The sequence below is a fragment of the Oncorhynchus masou genome, chromosome 28 (genome assembly GCF_036934945.1).
Source record: "Oncorhynchus masou masou isolate Uvic2021 chromosome 28, UVic_Omas_1.1, whole genome shotgun sequence".
Classification (NCBI taxonomy): Eukaryota; Metazoa; Chordata; class Actinopteri; order Salmoniformes; family Salmonidae; genus Oncorhynchus; species Oncorhynchus masou.
The window spans coordinates 38318112-38342398 of NC_088239.1; the positions used below are offsets into that span (position 1 = coordinate 38318112).

At 41.3% G+C, this 24287-nt stretch overlaps 1 protein-coding gene across 1 annotated transcript in view; it reads left to right on the forward strand.

Moving 5' to 3' along the window:
- LOC135517555 (WW domain-containing adapter protein with coiled-coil-like) overlaps positions 1-23099 on the forward strand; it is a 70281-nt gene extending 47182 nt beyond the window's left edge. The window contains exons 8-13 of the mRNA XM_064941967.1: positions 4134-4256; positions 4411-4559; positions 13924-14051; positions 19850-20045; positions 20269-20396; positions 20510-23099. Of these exons, the coding sequence (XP_064798039.1) occupies positions 4134-4256; positions 4411-4559; positions 13924-14051; positions 19850-20045; positions 20269-20396; positions 20510-20579 (794 nt within the window). The 3' untranslated portion in view covers positions 20580-23099. The remainder of the gene's footprint in view (positions 1-4133; positions 4257-4410; positions 4560-13923; positions 14052-19849; positions 20046-20268; positions 20397-20509) is intronic.
- Positions 23100-24287: the final 1188 nt, after the last annotated feature.

The window sequence follows — 24287 nt, forward strand, 5'->3', positions numbered from 1 at the left end:
GCTAAGGTTTTGAGTTCCTTGCTCAGAACATGAGAACATATGAAAGTTGGTGGTTCCTTTTTAACATGGGACTTAACTATTCCAAGGTAAGAGGTTTTAGGTTGTAGTTATTATAGGAATTATAGGACTATTTCTCTCTATACAATTTGTATTTCATATACCTTTTGACTATTGGATGTTCTTATAGGCACTTTAGTATTGCCAGTGGAATAGTATAGCTTCCGTCCCTCTCCTCGCCCCTACCTGGGCTTGAACCAGGAACACATCGACAACAGCCACACTCGAAGCAGTGTTACCCATCGCTCCACAAAAGCCGCGGCCCTTGTCTCAGAGCGAGTGACATTTAAAACGCTATTAGCGCGCACCACACTTACTAGCTAGCCCTTTAACTCATCTGGTAGGCTTGTGTCACTGGGCAGCTCTCGGCTGTACTTCCCTTTGTAGTCTAATAGTTTGCAAGCCTTGCCACATCCCATGAGCTTCGGAGCTGGTGTAGTACGATTTGATCTTAGTCCTTTATTGACGCTTTGCTTGTTTGATGGTTCGTCGGAGGGCATAGCGGGATTTCTTATAAGCTTCCAGGTTCGAGTCCCGCTCCTTGAAAGTGAAATCTCTACCCTTTAGCGCAGTGCGAATGTTGCCTGTAATCATGGCTTCTGGTTGGGGTTTGTACGTACAGTCACTGTGGGGACGACGTCATCGATGCACTTACTGATGAAGCCAATGACTGTGGTGCACTCCTTAATGCCATCGAAAGAGTCCCAGAGCATATTCCAGTCTGCACGCAAAACAGTCCTGTAGTTTAACATCTGCTTCATCTGACCACTTTAAAAAAAAAAAAATAAACGGAGTCACTGGTGCTTCCAGCTTTAATTTTTGTGTGTAATCAGGAGGATAGAGTTATGGTCAGATTTGCCAAATGAAGGGTCGAGGTAGTGCTCAGTGTGTGGAGTAAAGGTGGTCTAGATTTTATTTTATTCCCCCCCTCCTCTGGTTTGCTCATTTAACATGCTGATAGAAATTCAGTAAAACTGATTTAAGTTTCCCTACATTAATGTTACCGGCCACTGGAAGAGCATTTTCCTCTTTGCTTATGGGGGAATACAGCTCATTGAGTGCGGATTTTGTTCCAACCTTGCTCTGGTATGTAGACTGCTACGAAAAATACATAAACTCTCTAGGTAGATAGTGTGGTCTTCAGCTTATAAGGAGATCCTCGACCTCAGGCGAGCCAAACTTTGACTTCCTTAGATATCGCACACCAGCTGTTTACATAAATGCATATGCCCCTGCCTCTTGTCTTACCAGAGGCTGGTGTTCTATCCTGCTGATAGTCTATAACCCTCCAGCTGTACAGCCACTACACGGTGAGACATAAGATATTAACGTTTTCAATGTCCTGTTGGTAGGATATACGTGCTTTTAGTTCGTCCCATTTCCTTTCCAGTGATTGAACGTTAGCTTGCAGAACGGAAGGCAAGCTCAGATTAGCCATTCGTTGCCTGATCCTCGCAAGGCAGGCACCCTGATTTTTTGCTTCAATCTCCGTTTCCTTCTCCAGCAAATCACAGGGATTGGGGCCTGGTCATGTGTCTGGGATGTCCTTCATGTCCGACTCATTGAGTGTAACTCCTCGTCCAATTTGAGGTGAATAATCCCAGTTCTGATGTCCAGAAGCTCTTTTTGGTTATAAGATGTAGCAGTAACATTATGTACAAAACAAGTTATGAACAACACGAAAAAAAAAAAAAAAATAGCATGATTGGTTGAGAACCGGTAAGACGTCAGCCCTTACACTCCGGCGAATTTGTCCTGCGTGTTATAGAGTTGGGTGACGTCAACCTTTGTCCTGTCGTGATTGTGTACTCATAAAAGATTGTGATATATGATGATATTGCGCACTATTTTCCAACCCACTAAAAACACATGCTTAAACGGGCCTGGACATGTACATATGAATGAAATAACAGATGCCATAACGTACCACATTGCAAATGGCATGGCCCCAATTTAAACAATTGATCAGCGGGTTCAAGAAGATGGTTCACACTATTCAACTTGATGACAATACATACCGATCGCGTGGCGAAGTCGATGGCCAAAACACAGAAACCGCGTTCATCCATTTTGGTTGGTGGCTTTCATAACGTTTGATGCTTTTCCTTTGGCTGATTCCCAGGCTTCTAAAGAGTCTTGCAGCCCCTGGCCTGGGCTATTATCTCCCCAGTGTGGTAGTCTGCAAGCACCGGCTGCGCAGCTTATAAACGGCATCGGTGTAGTGCAGTGTCAATTACATGTAGGGCTCCAGTTGTTGTCACGAAATAGTACACCGCTTTCAGCTCCAATGTTATTTTGGCATGACATTTCTTGTACGTGGCATTTTGTATTTCTTGTCCAGAGTGTGAACCATCTTCTTGAACCCGCTGATCAATTGTTTAAATTGGGGCCATGTCATTTGCAATGTGGTACGTTATGGCATCTGTTATTTCCTTCATTCAGAATGTATTCAAATCAAATTATCAATTGTTATCAGTCACATATATTCAGCAGATGTTATTGCGGGTGAAGCTAAATGTTTGTGTTGCATAGGGAGTTGTGTGTTTGTGTGTGCAAGCACACGATTCCATAATGGATTGTTGCCTGGGCTTTGCTCTTGTCATGTCGCTTGTTGGCCTCTGCCTCATTTTTCTTCGTCATGCTGTATTACACGCCTGTGTTTCAAATGGTAGGTTAAGATGCTTGTTTCCAGGAGTGGTTGCTTTAGTTTTGCGACAGTACAAGCACACTGCCTCACGCTGCTCCATGTCACTAGGTTTAAAACCAAAGTAAGTCCCAACAACCAACACTGCATCCTTCTTTGGCAGTATTTGCTCTTGGATTTCTGGGACTGCATGTTCTTCATTGCTGTTCATTTCCCCCCGCTAATGAGCGAAGCTACACGTAACATCACTTGAGAACTGCCAACAGGTGTGGGAACATGGAATAGAACACAGCTCTGGTTGGCTGCTGTAGTCTTAGTTCAAATGAAACGACATGAAGGAATATTGTGTAATCATCGAAAAATACCGACATATGCAAAATTGCTTCAGTATGACTCAAATGTCTGTAATTTTCAGTTTATCGTCCCAGTGAGTTACTTAATGAATTATGGGTTGGATAGAAGCATAGTCTACAGTCTAAAGAACTGGATACTAATTGCTTTGCCTTGTCCTTCTCTCTTAAGTCTATTGTTTGTTCCAGTTCTCATAAAGCTGTGATTGAGAATAGCCTAGGCCTATAGCCTCTGACTTTCAAAAAGAACAAGACTGAAAGTGGCAACTTTAGGACAACAGTACCTTTTAAGAGCTATTAGGGAAATAGTTTGTCGTAAAGCTTCTATGACAGGCTATATTGGACATTCGGTTTTTACCTTGCATGCCTGTGTTTCATGCAAAGAACGATGAAAGCATAGTAGCCCAAAGTTATATTCATATTGAATGGAGAGAATGTTTTTATACACCTCTAGATACAATATAGTAGTGTCCAATTTATAAAAATAAAAAAATTATGTGAATAGTTTTTGGCTATAAAGCCCATGCATATGACAGTGAGGAAAAAGGGAAACAATATTTTCTGACTGGACATTTTGCACTGCCTTGGTGAAATTCACCGCCCTGTCCAGCCTCGATTCCTCTCTTGTGTTCTGCTCTATTGAAACAGATTGTACCAAATAGAAATGGGCAGTTTACTCAATGTCACTTGGGCGCTAGCCGACTCAGTTCTGCGGCCTTATGCGCGGCGCCAGTGAAGTTCAAATATGGTAAACCATTGTCTGTCACATCACAATATCATCACCATCGACGATGGCTGTCAATCATCAACGCCAGCCGATACTATGGTAATATTGCCCAATCCATCCTGATTCAGTTTGCTCCTACGTCAAAAGACATTTTTACCAGCGAGAGAGTAGTTAGTCATAGAATTTAATTTGCTCCATTGTTTACATTTTGTTTGGTCGCGCACTTAGTGTGGCCTATCAGATGGCTCTAAAACAGGGGTGATGTTAGGGATCATCTTATGTTATGGTTTTAGATAAAAGCCCATATTTCTAATCTTTCCTCACTCATTTTTTATTTTTTTCCTTCTCTTTCCAGTCCTCAAAGCTGCTGTCACTCAAGCGTCGTTACAGTCGTTGCTTCATAAGATCCTCACAGCCGGCCCGTCAGCCTTCAACATCACTACTCTGCTCTCCCAAGCAGCCCAGCTCTCCAACCAAGGTAGGCCTTCAGCCACCCTGTTGTTTTATCTGTCTTCCTTGTTTGTTTTTAGATCCACAATGGCAACCTTCCTATTCCAACTTGCCACTGTTGATTTTTAAAGTATCTAAACCAGATAGATGTCTAATTCTCCACCCTCTGTTACCCCCAACAGCCCAGCAGTCGAACCAGTCCCCCATGTCGTTGACGTCAGACGCCTCCTCTCCCCGCTCCTACGTGTCTCCCAGGATCAGCACGCCGCAGAACAACGCTGGTCACCACAAAGCCCTGCTCAGCACGCCCCCTGTAGCCTCACAGAACAAGGTACTGTCTACTACTACCACTCTGGTAGGCCATGTCTATTTGAAGGTTTTAGACATACAGCCCAATTCTAATATTTTTTTCACTAATTGTTCTTTTGACTAATCGTATCAGCTCTGAAAAGGATCTGATGTGATTGGTCAAAAGACCAAGTAGTGAATAAAAAAGCCTTGCCAGTCTAATATACTAACTACTGCCTGCCTAGCAGCCTACTTCCTGCCTAGAACCTCTGTGTCTAAAGTAGGCAAAGCCATGTCTACCTCACTCTGCCTGCAGAGCAACTCTTTTCAATCCATGTGTCACATTACAAGTATTGGCTGTCTTGTTATGTATGTAATGTAAATGAGTGAAGGGAATGCTATTATTTGTGTTGGCTTTATAACCTAGCTGGTCTGGGCCTAGAAGTATTTTCTGTTGGTTTTTCACAGCATCACAAACTGGCCTAAATCATACCCAGGTTCAGTGTTTAAGTGATGTAGTGTTGTCACAATACCAGAATTTGGACTTCCATACCAGGTTTAGTATTACGATACTCAATACCAAAACAATACTGTGGCAAATAAATGTGTATTAGAGAATGGCAGTTGATCTAGACAAACTCTGCTACTGCTCTGGGATCTTTTGAGTTATATCATTATATTTGAATATTTTGATGTCCATATTTTGAGACAGCCATGTCAAATCAACATTTTTACATACACTTAGGTTGGAGTCATTAAACCTTGTTTTTCAACCACTCCACAAATTTCTTGTTAACAAACTATGGTTTTGGCAAGTCGGTTAGGACATCTACTTTGTGCATGACACAAGTACTTTTTTCCAACAATTGCTTACAGACACATTATTTCACTTATAATTCACAATCACAATTACAGTGGATCAGAAGTTTACATACACTAAGTTGACTGTGCCTTTAAACAGCTTGGAAAATTCCCCAAACTGTCATGGCTTTAGAAGCTTCTGATAGGCTAAGTGTCCTCATTTGAGTCAATTGGAGGTGTACCTGTGGATGTATTTCAAGGCCTACCTTCAAACAGTGCCTCTTTGCTTGACATCATGGGAAAATCAAGACCTCAGGAAAAAAAGGATGAACCAGACCTCCAAGTGTGGTTCATCCTTGGACCGCAATTTCCAAACGCCTGAAGGTACCACTTTCATCTGTACAAACAATAGTATGCAAGTATTAACACCATGGCATGGGACCACACAGTCATCATACCGCTCAGGAAGGAGACTCGTTCTTTCTCCTGGAGATTAACATGCAAAAGTGCATATCATTCCCAGAACAACAGCAAAGGACCTTGTGAAGATGCTGGAGGAAACGGGTACAGCGGTATCTATATCCACAGTAAAACGAGTCCAATATCAACATAACCTGAAAGGCCGCTCAGCAAGGAAGAAGCCACTGCTCCAAAACCGCCATTAAAATAAGCCAGACTATGGTTTGCAACTGCACATGGGGACTAAAAGTACTTTTTGGAGAAATGTCCTTTGGTCTGATGAAACAAAAATAGAACCGTTTGGCTATAATGACCATTGTTATGTTTGGAGGGAGAAGGGGGAGGCTTGCATGCCGAAGAACACCATCCCAACCATGAAGCACGGGGGTGGCAGCATCATGTTGTGGGGGTGCTTTGCTGCAGGAGGGACTGGTGCACTTCACAAAATAGATGGCATCATGAGGCAGAAAAATTATGTGGATATATTGAAGCAACATCTCAAGACATCAGTCAGGAGGTTTTCTTTCGGATCAGTAGGACGCTAACGTCCCGCCTCAACAACATCCGGTGAAATTGCAGAGCGCCAAGTTCAATACTATAAATATTTTACTTTCATAAAATCATAAGTGATATACATCAAAATAAAGCTTAACTTGTTGTAAATCCAGCCACCGAGTCAGATTTCAAAAAGTCTTTACGGCGAAAGCAAGCCAGCGCCCCGCATACCAACACATGAAAAACATATTTCAACCAGGTAGGTGCGACACAAAAGTCAGAAATACCGATAATTCATGTCTTACCTTTGAAGATCTTCTTCTGTTGGCACTCCAAAATGTCCCAGAAACATCAAAAATGGTCCTTTTGATCGATTAAATTCCTTCTTTGTATCCCCAAAATGTCCATTTATTTGGCGCGATTGATTCAGAAATACACTGGTTCCAACTCGCCCAACATGACTACAAAGTATCTAATAAGTTACCTGTAAACTTGGTCCAAACAACTTTCCTAGTCCAACCTTAGATATCCTAAAACATAAATAATCGATCAAATTTAACCTCTTACACTTATGGTGGCGCTATTTCATTTTTGGAAGAAAAACGTTCCCGTTTTAAACAAGATATTTTGTCACAAAAAGATGCTCGACTATGCATATAATTGCTACTGTTCGAAAGAAAACACTCTGACGTGTCCAGAAATACAAATATCTTCTCTGTGCGTGCCCTTTAACGTGAGCTTTAGGCAAAACCAAGATGACTTGGCATCCAGGAAATGACAAGGATTTTTGAGGCTCTGTCTTTCATGATCTCCTTATATGGCTGTGAACGCAAGAGGAATGAGTCTGCCCTTTCTGTCGTTTCCCCAAGGTGTCTGCAGCATTGTGACGTATTTGTAGGCAGATCGTTGGAAGATTGACCATAAGAGACCACATTTACCACGTGTCCGCCCGGTGTCCTGCGCCGAAATTGGTGCGCAAAAGTCACCTGCCAGTATTTTTCCATGGGGCACAGAGAGAGAAGCAAGCTTCCACGAACTGCATGTCAATGAAGAGATATGTGAAAAAACACCTTGAGGATTGATTCCAAACAACGTTTGCCATGTTTCGGTCGATATTATGTAGTTAATCCGGAAAAAGTTTCACGTTGTAGGTGACTGCATTTTCGGTTCGTTTCGGTAGCCAGGCGCAATGTAGAAAACGGAACGATTTCTCCTACACACAGACGCTTTCAGGAAACACTGCGCATTTGGTATGTGGCTGGGAGTCTCCTCATTGAAAACATCAGAAGCTCTTCAAAGGTAAATGATTTTATTTATTTGGTTATCTGGCTTTTGTGAAAATGTTGCGTGCTACATGCTACACAAAATGCTATGCTAGCTTTGCATACTCTTACACAAATTAGTCAATTTCTATGGTTCAAAGCATATTTTGAAAATCTGAGATGACAGTGTTGTTAAGAAAAGGCTAAGCTTGAGAGCAAACGCATTATTTTAATTTTATTTGCGATTTTCAGAAATCGTTAACGTTGCGTTATGCTAATGAGCCTGAGGCTTAGTCACAATCCCGGATCCGGGATGGGGAGTTTCAAGAGGTTATTAAACAGGTCAACATTCACAAGGCCAGATGGATTACCAGGACATGTACTCAAAGCATGCGCGGACCAACTGGCAAGTGTCTTCATTGATATTTTCCACCTCTCCCCGACCAAGTCAGTAATACCTACATGTTTCAAGCAGACCACCAGAGGTCCCTGTGCCCAAGAAAGCAAAGGTTACCTGCCTAAATGACTACCGCCCCATAGCACTTATGTCGGTAGCTATGAAGTGCTTTGAATGGCTGGTCACATCATCATCCCGGAAACCCTAGCCCACTAATTCACGTACCGCTCCAACAGATCCACAGACACAATCTCTATTAAACTCCACACTGTCCTTTCCCACCTGGACAAAAGGAACACCTATGTGAGAATGCTGTTCATTGACCACAGCTCAAGTGTTCAACACCATAGTGCCCACGAAGCGCATCACTAAGCTAAGGACCCTGGGATTAAACACCTCCCTCTGCAACTGGATCCTGGACTTCCTTTACCGGCCTACCCTTTCCACCTGGTGGTGGCAACACCACATCTGCCACGCTGATCCTCAACACGAGGGCACCACAGAGGTGCGTGCTTAGATCCCACCTGCACTCCCAAGCAAAACTCCAACACCATCTTTAAGTTGGCTGACGGCCTGATTACACACAACAATGAGAGAGCCTCTATGGAGGTCAGAGACCTGGCAGTGTGGTGCCAGGAGAACCTCCTCTCCCACAATTTGATCAAGACAACTACAGGACTACAGGAAAAGGAGTGCCACACACGCTCCAATTCACATCGATGGGGCTGTAGTGGAGCAGGTTGAGAGTTTCAAGTTGCTTAGCGTCCACGTCACCAACAAACTATCATGGTCCCAACACACCGAGAAAGTTATGAATAGGGCATACCAACGCCTTTTCCCCCACAGGAGACTGACAATATTTGTCATGGGTCCCCAGATCCTCAAAAAGTTTGACACCCAAAGCCATAATAAGAGTGCTGAACAATAAAATAAATGGACAACCGACCGTTTTTACACTGCTAAGACTTTATCTATGCAGTCACTTTACATGTACAAATTACCTCGACTAACCTGTACTCCCGAACATTGACTAGGTACCGGTATTCACTGTATAAAGCCTCGGGAGTTTACATACACCTTAGCCAAATACATTTAAACTGTTTTTTGTGCGTGTTTTTTTTACCATTCCTGACATTAAATCCTAGTAAAAAAAAATCTGTCTTAGGACAGTTAAGAACACCACTTTATTTTAAGAATGTGAAATGCCAGAATAATAGAATGACTTATTTCTTTCATCACATTCCCAGTGGGTAAGAAGTCTCACACACTTAATTGGTATTTGGTAGTATTGCCTTTAAATTGTTTAACTTGGGTCAAACGTTACAGGTAGCCTGGTTAGAGTGTTGGTCTCGTAAGCCGAAGGTTGCAAGTTCAAACCTCCGAGCTGACAAGGTACAAATCTGTCGTTCTGCCCCTGAACAGGCAGTTAACCCACTGTTCCTAGGCCGTCATTGAAAATAAGAATTTGTTCTTAACTGACTTGCCTAGTTAAATAAAGGTAAAAAAAAATATAAAAAAAACAAGCTTCCCACAATATGTTGGGTACATTTTAGCCCATTCCTCCTGGTGTAACGGAGTCAGGTTTGTAGGCCTCCTTGCTTGCACACTTTTTCTGCATACACATTTTCTATAGGTTTGAGGTCAAGGCTCTGTGGTGGCCACTCCAATACCTTGACTGTGTTGTCCTTAAGCCATTTTGTCACACCTTTGGAAGTATGCTTGGGGTCGTATTCCATTTGGAAGAGCCATTTGCGACCAAGCTCTAATGGTCTTGCTCACGGAGAGAGTGATCACACTGGCGTCTGGGAACAACTGGTGCTCACGTTCATGTTTCAGTGTTGCTTTCCTCGAAGCAAGCATTGAAGGCATTTAGCCCGTCTGGTCGGCTCGCGTCACTGGGTTGTGGCTGGGTTTCCTTTTTGTAGTCCATAATAGTTTGTGAGCCCTGCCACATCCAACGAGCGTCAGAGCCGGTGTAGTAGGATTCCTCCTTAGTCCTGTATTAAACGCTTTGCCTGTTTGATGGTTTGTCGGCGGTCAGATTGGGATTTCTTATAAACTTCCGGGTTAGTCCTGCTCCTTAACTTCTTGGTGACGGGGCAGTATTTTCACGTGCGGATGAAATGCATGCACAAATTCAACTGCCTGCTACTCATCCTCAGAAGATAAGATATGCATATTATTTGGATAGAAAACACTGAAGTTTCTAAAACTGTTTGAATCATGTCTGAGTATAACAGAACTTATGAAGCAGGCGAAACCCCAAGGACAAACCATTCAGATTTTTTTTTGAGGTCACTCTCTTTTCAATGGGTTTTCATTGGGAATCCAGATTTCTAAGGGACCTTCTTGCAGATCCTTAGCTGTCACCAGTCTTTAGAAATTGGTTGAGGTTTTTCCTTTGTGTAATGAAGAAGTAGCCCTGTTCAAAACAAGGGTCACTTCAAGTGTACTGTTAGAGGCACGTGACCAGAAAGGTAGCGTCAGTTTGTTTTCTTCCTGTATTGAACACAGATCACCCCGTCTTTAATTTGATCGATTATTTACTTAATAAGAATACCTAAAGTTGTATGAAAGAAGTAGTTTGACATGTTTTGGCAAAGTTTTGAGGTATTTTGTAGTGTAGCAAGTTGGAACCGGTGTTTTTCTGGATCAAACGCGCCAAATAAATGGACATTTTGGGAATATATCAATGGAATTAATCGAACAAAAGGACCATTTGTGATGTTTATGAGACATATTGGAGTGCCAACAAAAGAAACTCGTCAAAGGTAATGCATGATTTTATATTTTTATTTCTGCGTTTTGTGTCGCGCCTGCATGGTTGAAATATGTTTTCTCTCTTTGTTTACTATGGTGCTATCCTCAGATAATAGCATTGTTTGCTTTTGCCGAAAAGCTTTTTTGAAATCTGACATGTTGGCTGGATTCACAACAGGTGTAGCTTTTAATTTGGTATCTTACATGTGTGATTTTATGAATGTTTGATTTTTATAGTCATTTATTTGAATTTGGCACTCTGCATTTTTACTGGCTTTTGGCCAGGTGGAATGCTAGCTTCCCACATATCCCAGAGAGGTTAAAAGCGACAGCTCATGGCTTTGGCTCAGTGCAGATGTTGCCTATAATCTGAGGCTTCTGGTTCATCGACGCACTTATTGATGAAGCCGGTGACTGAGGTGGTGTACTCCTCATTGCCATTGGATAAATCCCGGAACATATTCCAGTCTTTGCTAGCAAAACAATCCTGCATCCGCGTCATCTGACCACTTTTGTATATATTGATATAACTATTATATCGAAGTAAACTTGGGAGTCACGTGATGACATGTTGTGTGGTCCTCCCACTACAACTCAAAAGCATTTAATTTATTAGTCTACTGATGAAATAGTGCCTTCAGAATGTATTCATACCTCTTGATTTATTCCTTGTGTTACAGTCTGAATTCAAAATTCTCACCCATCTATACACAATACCCCATAATGAGAAAGTGTAAATGTGTTTTTAGAAATGTTGGTGAACTAATTGACAATATAATAGACATCTCATTTACATAAATATTCACACCCCTGAGTCTGTACATTTAGAATCACCTTTGGCAGTGATTACAGCTGTGAGTCTTTCTGGGTAAGAATCTAAGACCTTTCCACACTAAGTTCTTCAAGCTCTCAAATTAGTTATTGATCAAGATGAATTCATATCCCAGTGACTGGTAGAAAGCAGACTGAAGCAGGTTTTCCTTCAGGATTTTGTCTACTTAGCTCAATTTATCCTGAAAATATCCCTAGTCCTTAATGATTGCAAGCATACCCATAATATCATGCAGCCACCTCTATGCTTGAGGCAAATGTTTGGGGCAAATCCATTACTACACGTTGTATTCTGGACAAAGTAAATTGCTTTGCCATATTGTTTGCAGTATTACTTTAGTGCCTTGTTGCAAACAGGCGGTTTTGGAATGTTTAAAAAAATTCTGTACAGGCTTCTTACGTTGTGGAGTAACTACAATGTTGTTGATCCATCCTTTGTTTTCTCCTATCACAGCCATTAATCTGTTAGGGGGCAGTAATTTTCATTTTTGGAAAGAAAATGTTCCCGTTTTAAACGGGATATTTTGTCAGGAAAAGATGCTAGAATATGCATATAATTGACAGCTTTCGATAGAAAACGCTAACGTTTCCAAAACTGTAAAGATATTGTCTGCGAGTCTAACAGAACTGATGTTGCAAGCGAAAGCCTGAGAAAAATCCAATCCGGAAGTGCCCCAGGTTTTGAAAGCGCTGCATTCCAATGACTCCCTATATGGCTGTGAATGTACCATCAATGAGCTTACGCTTTGTATGTATTCCCCAAGGTGTCTTCAGCATTGTCACATAGTTTTATGCATTTCTGTTGAAGAATAGCCATATACGGGCACATTGGTGGCTCCGAGAGAGACTCTCGCATAAAGTGCAGAGGTAGCCATTACTCCAATCGGTCCTAGAGAAAAAGGAATTGTCCCGACGGATATATTATCGAATAGATATTAGAAAAACACCTTGGATGGATTCTGAACAACGTTTGCCATGTTTCTGTCAATATTATGGAGCTAATTTGGAGAAAAAATTTGGCGTTGTGGTGACCGCAATTTCCGGGCAATTTCTCAGCCAAACGTGAAGAACAAACGGAGCCGTTTCGCCTACAAAAATCATCTTTTGGGAAAAAATGAACTTTGGCTATCTACCTGGGAGTCTCGTAAGTGAAAACATCCGAAGTTCATCAAAGGTAAATTATTTAATTTGATTGCTTTTCTGATTTCCGTGACACGGTTGCTTGCTGCTAGCAAGGCATAATGCTATGCTAGTCTATTATAAACTTACACAAATGATTGTCTAGCGTTGGCTGTAAAGCATATTTTAAAAATCTGAGATGCCAGGGTGATTAACAAAAGGCTAAGCAGTGTTCCAATATATTTCACTTGTGATTTTCATGAATAGGAATATTTTCTAGGAAGATTTATGTCTGTTGCGTTATGCTATTTAGTGTAAGATGATGAAAACGGTCCCGTTCACAAGATGGGGTGTCACTAGAGGTTAAACTCTAACTGTTTTAAAGTCACCATTGGCATCATGGAGAATTCCCTGAGCGGTTTCCTTCCTCTCCGTCAACTGAGTTAGGAAGAACGCCTGTATATTTGTAGTGGCTGGGTGTATTAATACATTGTCCAACACCGTCCATGCTCAAAGGGATATTCACGGTCTGCTTTTTTTTATTTTACCCATCTTTGCGAGTCATTGGAAAGCCTCCCTGGTCTTTGTTGAATCTGTTTGAAATTCACTTCTCGACTGAGAGACCTTACAATTATCTGTATGTGTGGGGTAAGGAGATGAGGTAGTCATTCTCGTCATGTAAAATTCTATTATTACACACAGCCATGCAACTTATGAGACTTGCACATTTTTACTCCTGAACTTATTTAGGCTTCCCATGACAAAGGGGTTTAATACTTATGACATTTCAGCTTTTCATTTTTTTAAACTAATTTGTAAAAACATAATTCCACTTCGACCTTATGGGGTTTTGTATGTTGGCCAGTTTAATCCATTTTAAATTCAGGCTGTAACATAACAAAATGTGTAAAAAGTCAAGGCGTGTGAATACTTTCTGAAGGCACGAAGTTATAATGACCTTCACAGCGTGACGAAAATGCATGGTGATGAGCTTGACGGGTCTTTGTATGATATTTTATTATGAGGATTTTAGAATATTTGCATAAATATGTTACCAATTGGATGGAAACCATAGCTACTGCCATTTGTATTCTATAACATCCCATCCCCTTGTGTTTGTGTGTCGAGTCAATCAACAGCAAGTGAATTTCAGTAAAATTATGGTCTGTGCTAGTCTAATCTGGGCTTTTAACCTTCCTCCCTGTCTGTGTGGTTGTGGTGAACCTCAAGGGTTCTGGTGTGTTTCCTCTCTAACCCTTCTCTGCTCTCTGGCTGTGGTCCAGGTGAGCAACACGCCGGCTGTGAAGCAGCAAGGATCAGCCCCTCAGCCCTCCCCCCAGCAGCCCCTCCCCAGCGACAAACAGCACGGACACGACATCGCAGCCTCCCCAAGGACTCTCCAGCGTCAAGGGTGAGCTTTTCATTTACATTTTTAGTAATTTAGCAGACACTTGATTCATTTATGGGCTAGAGCACTGTACAGTACATTCGGAAAGTATTCCCTTTTTTCCACATTGTTACGTTACAGCCTTATTCTAAAATGGATTAAATTATTTTTTCCCCCTTCCATCTTCACACAATACCCCATAATGACAAAGCGAAACAGGTTTTTAGACATTTTTCCAAATGTATTAAAAATAAAACTTATACCTTATTTACATAAATGTTCAGACCCTTTGCTATGAGACTCGAAATTGATCTCTGGTGCATCCTGTTTCCATTGATCATCCTTGGTGTTTCTATGACTTGATTGGAGTCCGTGGGAAATTCAATTGATTGGACATGATTTGGAAGGCACACACCTCTCTATACAGTTGAAGTTGGAAGTTTACATACACCTTAGCCAAAGACATTTAAACTCTTTTATACTTTTTCACAATTCCTGACAATTCCATGTAAAAAAAAATGTCCTGTTTTAGGTCGGTTAGGATCACCATTTTATTTAAAAAATGTGAAATGTCAGAATAATAGTAGAGAATTATTTATTTCAGCTTTTATTTCTTCACATTCCCAGTGGGTCAGAATTTTACATACACTCAATTAGTATTTGGTAGTATTGCCTTTTTAAATTGTGTGGGGTCGGGTGCCTTCCACAAGCTTCCCACAATAAGTTATGTGAATTTTGACCCATTCCTCCTGACAGAGCCGGTGTAACTGAGTCAGGTTTGTAGGCCTCCTTGCTCACACACGCTTTTTCAGTTCTGCACACACATTTTCTATGAGATTGAGGTCAGGGCTTTGTGATGGCCACTCCAATACCAATAGCTTGACTTTGTTGTCCTTAAATAATTTTGCCACAACTTTGGAAGTATGCTGGGGGCCATTGTCCATTTGGAAGCCCCATTTGCGAACAAGCTTTAACTTCCTGGCTCATGTCTTGAGATGTTGCTTCAATATATCGACATAATTGTATTCCTCATGATGTCATCTATTTTGTGAAGTTCACCAGTCCCTCCTGCAGTAAAGCATTCCCACAACATGATGCTGCCACCCCCGTGTTTCACAGTTAGGATGGTGTTCTTCGGCTTGCAAGCCCCCCCCCCCCCCCTTTTCCTCCAAACATAACGGTGGTCATTATGGCCAAACAGTTCTATTTTTGTTTCATCAGACCAGAGGACATTTCTCCAAAAAGTACAATCTTTGTCCCCATGTACAGTTGCAAACCGTATTCTGGCTTTTCTATGGAGATTTTGTAGCAGTGACTTGACTTCTTCCTTGCTGAGCGGCCTTTCAGGTTATGTCGACATCACTCGTTTTACTGTGGATATAGATACTTTTGTACCTGTTTCCTCCAGCATTTTCACAAGGTCCTTTGCAGTTCTTCTGGGATTGATTTGTGCTTTTCACACCAACGTACGTTCATCTCTAGGAGACATAGCGCGTCTCCTTTCTGAGCGGTATGACGGCTGTGTTGTCACATGGTGTTTATACTTGCATACTATTGTTTGTACAGATGAACGTGGTATCTTCAGGCGTTTGGAAATTGCTCCCAAGGATGAACCAGACTTGTGGGGGTCTACAATTGTTTTTCTGTGGTCTTGGCTGATTTCTTTTGTTTTTCCCATGATGTCAAGCAAAGAGGCACTGAGTTTGAAGGTAGGCCTTGAAATGCATCCACAGGTACACCTCCAATTGAGTCTATTAGTCTATCAGAAGCTTCTAAAGCCATGACATTTCTGCTTTTTAACCTCTTGGAACTCTAGGGGCAGTATTTTCATTTTTGGATAAAAAACGTTCCCGTTTCAAACAAGATATTTTGTCACGAAAAGATGCTCGACTATGCATATAATTGACAGCTTTCAATAGAAAACACTAACGTTTCCAAAACTGCAAAGATATTGTCTGTGAGTGCAACAGAACTAACATTAGTTCTGTTGCACTCACAGGCGAAACCCAGATAAAAATCCAATCAGGAAGTGCTGCATTTTTTAAAACCCCCTCATACCAATAACTCCTTATGGCTGTGAATGAGCTTACGTTTTCTACGTATTCTCCAAGGGGCGGCAGGGTAGCCTAGTGGTTAGAGCGTTGGACTAGTAACCCGAAAGGTTGCAAGTTCAAATCCCCGAGCTAACAAGGTACAAATCTGTCGTTCTGCCTCTGAACAGGCAGTTAACCCACTGTTCCTAGGCATGTCATTGAAAATAAGAATTTGTTCTTAACTGACTTGCCTAGTAAAATAAAGGTAAACATTTTTTTGAAAGGTGTCTACAGCATTGTGACGTTTTAAGCATTTATGTTGAAGAATAGCCGTAAGGGACCACATTTAGCAAGTGGTCACACGATGGCCCCGAGAGAAAATCTTGCGTAAAGTACACAAGTAGCCATTTTTCCAATCGCTTCTTACGAGAAACCAATTGTCCCGACGGTTCTTTTATCAAATAGATATGTGAAAAACACCTTGAGGATTGATTCTAAACGTTTGCCATGTTTCTGTCGATATTATGGAGCTAATTTGGAATAAAGTTTGGTGTTGTAGTAACTGCATTTTCCGGTCAATTTCTCAGCCAAACGTGAAGAACAAACGGAGCTATTTCGCCTACAAAAATAATCTTTTGGGGGAAAAGAAACATTTGCTATCTAACTGGGAGTTGCCTGAGTGAAAACATCCAAAGTTCTTCAAAGGTAAATTATTTAATTTGATTGCGTTTCTTATTTTCGTGAAAATGTTGCCTGCCGGTAGCAGGGCATAATGCTATGCTAGGCTATCGATAAACCTACACAAATGCTTGTCTAGCGTTGGCTGTAAAGCATATTTTGAAAATCTGAGATGAGTGTAATTAACCAAAGGCTAAGCTGTGTCTCAATATATTTCATTTGTGATTTTCATGAATAGGAATATTTTCTAGGGATATTTATGTCCGCTGTGTCATGCTAATTAGTTTCAGGCGATGATTACTTTCCCGGATCCGGGAAGGGTAGTATCAAGAAGTTAAAGGCACAGTCAACTTAGTGTATGTAAACTTCTGACCCACTGGAATTGTGATTTATAAGTGAAATCTGTCACACAAAAAATGTGATGTCCTAACTTACTTGCCAAAACTATAGTTAACCTGTTGAGTGTAGGGGGCAGCATTTTGATGTTTGGATGAAAAATTTACCCAAATGAAACTGCCTATTTCTCAGGCCCAGAAACTAGAAGATGAATATAATTGTCAGATTAGGATAGAAAACACTTCAAATTTTCCAAAACCGTCAAAATATTGTCTGTGAGTATAACAGAACTGATATTGCAGGTGAAAACCTGAGGAAAATCCAACCCGGAAGTGCTGTTTTTCCTGAAAGCTCTCTGTTCTATTGCCCGCCTTCGCTCCATTTAAAGGGATATCAACCAGATTCCATTTTCTATGGCTTCCACATGGTGTGAACAGTCTTTAGACATAGTTTCAGGCTTTTATTCTGAAAAATGAGCGAGAAAGATATTGCGTCAGTGGATGGCTGGGTGCCAGCAGCGTTTTGCAGCTTGGAGCAGACATTTTTCTTTTTCTCCTATTGAAGAAGCTACAGTCCCAGTTGAAATATTATCAATTATACATTGTAAAAACAACCTGAGGATTGATTATAAAAAATAAAAGGTTTGCCATGTTTCTACGAACTTTAATAAGGATACTATTTGGACTTTTAGTTTGCGATGTCTTGACCGCTCGAGCCTGTGGATTTCTGAACATAACGCGCCAACCAAATGGAGGTATTTTGGATATAAAAAATTATTTATTTATTGAATTTATTGTAACTGGGAGTCTCGTGAGTGCGAACATACGACAATCATCAAAGATAAGCGATTTAATTTATTGCTTTCTGACTTTCGTGACCAATCTACTTGGCTGCTAGCTGTTTGTAATATTTTGTCTACTGAGAGAGATGTCCTTACATAAACACTTGGTATGCTTTCGCGGAAAAGCTTTATTGAAATCTGACACGCCAGGTGGATTAACAACAAGCTAAGCTGTGTTTTGCTATATTGCACTTGCACTCATGAAAATTAAATATTTTTTGTAATTTAATTTGAATTTGGCGCTCTGCAATTCAGCGGATGTTGACAAATGGTCCCGCTAACGGGATGGGTGCATCAAGAAGTTAACAAGACATTTGTGGAGTGGTTGAGAAACGAGTTTTAATGACTCCATCCTTAGTGTATGTAAACTTCCGACTTCAACTGTATGTGGTCCCACAGTTGGCGGCGCATGTCAGAGCAGAAACTAAGCCTTGAGGTCTAAGGAATTGTCCGTAGAGCTCAGAGACAGGATTGTGTCTCGGCACATCTGGGAAAGGGTACCAAACAATTTTTGCAGCATTGAAGATCCCCAAGAACACAGTGGCCTCCATCATTCTTAAATGGAGATGTTTGGAACCACCAAGACTCTTCCTAGAGCTGGCCGCCCAGCCAAACTGATCTATCGCAGGAGAAGGATCTTGGTCAGGGAGGTGACCACGGTCCTGATGGTCCCCCCTGACAGAGCTGCAGAGTTCTTCTGTGGAGATGGGAGAACCTTACAGAAAGAGAACCATCTCTGCAAAACTCGTATAAACCTAAGCACACAACCTTTACCATGCAGTAGTGGCTTCAGGACAAGTCTCAATGTCCTTGAGTGGCTCAGCCAGATCCTGGACTTGAACCCGATCTAACATCTCTGAAGAGACATGAAAATATCTGTGCAGCGACTCTCCTCATCCAATCTGACACAGCTTGAGGATATGCAGAGAAGAATGGGAGAAACTCCCCACAGATGTGCCTAACTTGTAGCGTCATACCCAAGAAGACTTGGTGCTTCAGCAAAGTACTGAGTAAAGGGTCTGAATACTTGTGTAAATGTAATATTTCAGTTTATTTATACATTTGCAAAAAAAAAAATCTTAAAGCAAAAACTGTCTTTATTGGGTATTGTGTACATTGAAGAAACCAATACATTTTTGAATAACATTGTGTGGCGTTGAATGTGTTAATTTGTGTTTTTAGTGTGGGAAATCTATTTACAAAAAAATTAACAGAGCAGATGCTCCTATCTATAGAAGACAAAATAACCACATATTGCTAGTAAGATTATTCAAGAAACTCTGGTCTGACTGATGTGAAGCAAAAACAGAACAATGCCATCCGTGAGCCTGCCTTGTAGGAGACAGTTTGTCAATATGTCATGCTGTGGCACCACCTGCTGGCGGTTTATAGAACAACACGTTTTTCATAAGTCATTGCATTGAATTGCTACACACAAAGACAATGGATGCGCCATTGTTTAACCAAAGAAATCAAGACGACATCAAGTTAAACACATCTGATATGTATTGGAAATGTTAAGCGGCTTTAACCAAATATCACGATTCACAAGCCACTGAGTGAATACACTATTGCAAAATTAAGTATTACAATGTAGATTACCCCACCCTGACTGTAGTCAGACACTGGACTTCATGGGTGTTTTGAGCTTAAAATAATATGCAGAATGTGTCAGTCTTGTCTGATGTGGACCCTTTTCTCTGGTTGTATTTGATCAGCTGAATCTCACACATGCACAATTGTTTAGTTTCTAAGAACCTTAATTGTTGATATTATGCTGTGTTGGTCTGTTTTGTATGATATATTGGTTTGACCCTCCTTTCTCCTCTGTTACAACAACAAAGTTGGTGTTAGTGTTATTACAGCAGAATATCATTGGCATATAATGTGCATAATTAGTCTGACCCTCTTGTTGCGCTTCTGTCATTCCACAGCAGTCAGAGGAGTCCATCCCCAGGTCCCAACTACGTCCCCCCCAGCAGCAGCGGTGCCACCACCTCCACCCCCTCCAGCACCTCTTCCTCCACCCGACCAGCTTCCTGCTCCTTCACCCCCACCCTAGCAGCACACTTCAATGAGAATCTCATCAAGCATGTCCAGGGCTGGCCCGCCGACCACGCAGAGAAACAGGTAGGATACGCATTTAAGGAATTGTATGCATTGTTTTTTATTATTTCACCAGTAAAGATATTTGGTAAAGAGCATAGAGAGTGTATAGATTTTACAGTATTGGGTAACCTATTAATTTCATTATTTTGATGTGAACCCAGATTCATTAGGCAATGATCAGTATCATTGCTGTTGTTCTTTTTGATTTTCTTTGATTATTTTAAACTTTTTATCTTCCCCCCAGGCTTCCAGACTACGTGAGGAGGCCCACACCATGGGAAGCATCTACATGTCTGAAAATTGCACGGAGCTCAAAAATCTCAGATCCTTAGTTCGAGTCAGTGAAATTCAAGCGACATTGCGCGAGCAGAGGTAAGAGTCCAGACCCTAATTGCCTGCGATATGTGTGTTAACATCCATGTGTTCTATTATTACAAATATTTTAACATGACAACTAATACATATTTTTTTCTACTCTTGTCTAGGATATTATTTTTGAGACAACAAATTAAAGAACTTGAAAAGTTGAAGAATCAGAATTCCTTCATGGTCTGAGAACTTGAGTTGAAGAATGGAGAGGATAGGGTGGAGAGACCCATTGCACATGGTTGTAAGAGAGCTGTTGGTTGGGAGAACTGTTCTTGTTCTGTGCCCAGTCTTAACACAAGCTGCAGTTGGGTTGGCTTTGGACCGTTGGGCATGGAGAGTGCTGGGCTTGTGGGAGAGGGTCTGAGTGGTTGGGGAGGAGGGGAGAAAAGGGGTCGATATAAAACATGGCCTGTGTCCCAAATGGCACCCTATTGCCTTTATAGTACACTATGTAGTGGATAGGGTGCCATTTGGGATGCCCCTATGGTTGGTTTTGTATGTGCCCCGAAGATGTAGATTTCTTGTAGATGTTATCCATGTTGTAAATATGTTTTGTAGATTATTGAAACCATGGAAAGCCATGCTTATCAAAGCTTTTGACATCCAAACTAATCAACGTTATGCCGAGGAAGTAACGGCTTAATTTCATAGCCTCCTTCATATTAAACTTGTCTGTCGGTGGGTATGTCCCAAATGCCACACTATTTCCTCTATAGTGCACTACTTTTAACCAGAACCCTATAGGCCCTAGTCAAAAGTATTGCACTATATTGGGAGTAGGATGCTATTTGGGACGGCACTGTCAGTCTGCAGACTTGAAGCTTTTGTTTTAATAGATGGGTGAACCATTGCCTTGAGAACATCTATGACCTGCATGGAAACGGTGGAGTATAGTGTTATACAGTCAATAATAACTGAAAAATTAACTTAGTATAAAACAAGCAAGCAAGGTAAAACAAACTCACTGGTTTTTCTCTGCTCTTGAATAATAATAATGCTCAATGGATTAAAGTTATTTTCCCTATCATCCCCCTTTGGTTGAAGTATAATGGTTACACACACACAGGATGTGTCCCAAATGGCACACTATTTCCTATGTGTATTGAACTACTTTTGGTTAAACTTTTCACTATATAGGGAGTAGGGTGATATTTGGGAGACGGCCGCACACAGCTACCCATCCCCACCTTCCTCCTGCTGAAAGGTACATAATGTCTGGTCGCAATGGTTCAGATCTGTTTGTTCACAGCTCCCTGTGGCCCTGTCCTGCATTTCCTAAAATGAAAAACAAACAAACTAGTGCCTGGTGGTGTGATGAGTGAGTGAAGGGGGGGAAAAAAGGTGCCACAAATATGTGCTGCTTTGAGATCAAGGACCATTCCCACTGCTAGCCCCTCCATAACTCCCACCCTGGTCATACCCATTACATGCAGGAGCCCAACCCCGTGATCTAGCTCCTCCTATAATGTAGAGGAGCCGGGAAGAGTAAAAACCCTCCTGTTTTCTTTCTTTTTTCTCAAACTTTCCAGCAAGTTTTTTTTGGGGGGGGGTTACTTATATTAAAAGTGAGGTGGCACAGTCTTGGTTCAACCGAGAGTTCATTCCTATGTACAGTTGTTAAAGTAATAATGGAGTTCAAGAAGTAAAGAAAAAGGCTTTATTAAAAAGTTGCAGTGCTACTAGTATATCAGAATATGTTAATAATAAATTATTGCTTCACTTTTCTTTGCACAATGAGTGCTACTTGGAGCTATTAAAGCAGCTGTTTGGGGGGCACTGGCAAGGTATAGGGTACGTCTGAAATGGCACCGTATTCCTGATTTGGTACATTACCTTTGACCAGGGCCCATAGTCAAAAAGACTAAAAAGGAGAAGATGTCATAATTCTCAAGATTTTTCAGGAAGTGCAATGGAAGCCAAATGGCACTCAGTGAATTGACCTGAATGACACAATTAGAACTACTGGCTCCCGTTTGTACTTCTTGTTCTCTGTTATGAGTCTCTTTTCTCCTTTTTATTCTTCTTACCTAAAGGGCCTGGTTAAAAGTGGTGCACTATATAGGGAACATGGTACCATTTGGGATATGGACATGGAGGTGCTGATCACTAACCTCACACACCAGGGTCAGAGGTTGAGCAGAGCAATGACCGCCAATGTGATATGTGCGTATTGTAATAAACATGCTAAACTCAAGTGAGCACTGGTTATTATTTTATTGAAGTTCTGTTAGTGTTTTGTTTATTACTATTAATGCTAGTGCCTTGTTGAAAGTCTTAAGTCACACAACCTCTGACATGGAAATAAATATACCATGTTTTTTTCTATTTGATCCAGTAACAAAAAGATATTCAACAAGTGTTTGTCATGCATCGATCTATAGGGTTGTTTTTGGCACTCCCGTCCATACTTGCATCTTTGTATCTCCCCCCCCGTTCACTCCGACTCAGTACAGAAACAGTGGCTTTGTCCCAAATGGTGCCCTATGTATAACAATAGTGCTCTATGTAGGAAATGGGGGTGCGATTTTGGGAAGTAAACGGTGTCCTGAGCTGTGACTGCCTGATTTTTCTCCACTGTTCTAATCTTCTATTCAGTCTGATTTGAGATGCACCAACACATTCAGTAAAGCTGACCACATCATTGCTTTGTATATTGTTTTCCTCTGAACTATATTGAAAAAATAAATAAAATATGCCTCTACAGAAGCACGTTCTCTGTTTTGACCTCGTCAGTTCAGTACTTTGTTTATTAATGTTATTTATTCAAAACTAGCCTGAGTGCCAGTGTCTGCTGTCATGTTTACTCATTGTCATGTCCAACATGTTTGGTTTGACGATGGGCTCGGCAAGAGCTCAAACAGATCTGGGACCAGGGTAACTTGTTCCAATGTTCCCACAATGAACATGTTGAATGTTTCCAATATGTCAGTGTTCAGTATGTCTAGGGTAACCAAAATAAATTACCACAGAAGAACGACAGTTCTAGTTAGTCCTTTGTTGACAGTGCATTTGGAAAGTATTCAGACCCCTTGACCTTTTCCACAGTTTGTTACATTAAAGCCTTATCCTAAAATGGATTTGTAATTTTTCCCTCCGTAAACACAATACCCCATAATGACAAAGCCAAAACAGATTTTGAGTGTTTTGCAAATTGTACTAAAAATAATTTTAAAAATGCCTTGTTTATGTAAGTATTAAGGTTAAGATGCTTGAAATTGAGCTCCAGTGCATCCTGTTTCCTTTGGAGTCCTGTGGTAAAATGTATTTGATCTGACATGATTTAGAAGAAAGGCATACACCTGTCTATAAGGTCCCACAGTTGACATTGCATCTCAGAGCAAAAACCAAGCCATGAGGTTGAAGGAATTGTCTGTAGAGCTCAGAGACACAACTGTGTCGAGGCACAGATCTGGGGACTGGTACCAAAACAGAAGTTTGGAACCAAGACTCTTCCTAGAGCTGGCTGCCCGGCCAAACTGAGCAATTGGGGGAGAAGGGCCTTGTTTAGGGAGGTGACCAAGGTTCTGATGGTCACTGACAGAACTGCAGAGAACCTTCCAGAATGACAACCATCTCTGCAGCACTCCACCAATCAGGCCTTCATGGCCAGATGGAAGCCTTTCCTCAGTAAAAGGCACGTGACAGCCCGCTTGGAGTTTGCCAACAGGCACCTAAGGACTCTCAAACCATGAGAAACATTCTCTGGTCTGATGAAACCAAGATTGAAGTCTTTGGCCTGAACCTGGCACCACCCCTATGGTGAAGCAATTTGGTGGCAGCATTATACTGTGGATGTTTTTCAGTGGCAGGAACTGAGAGACTAGTCATGATCGAAGGAAAGATGAACGAAGCAAAGTACAGAGAGATCCTTGATGCAAACCTGCTCAGGACCTC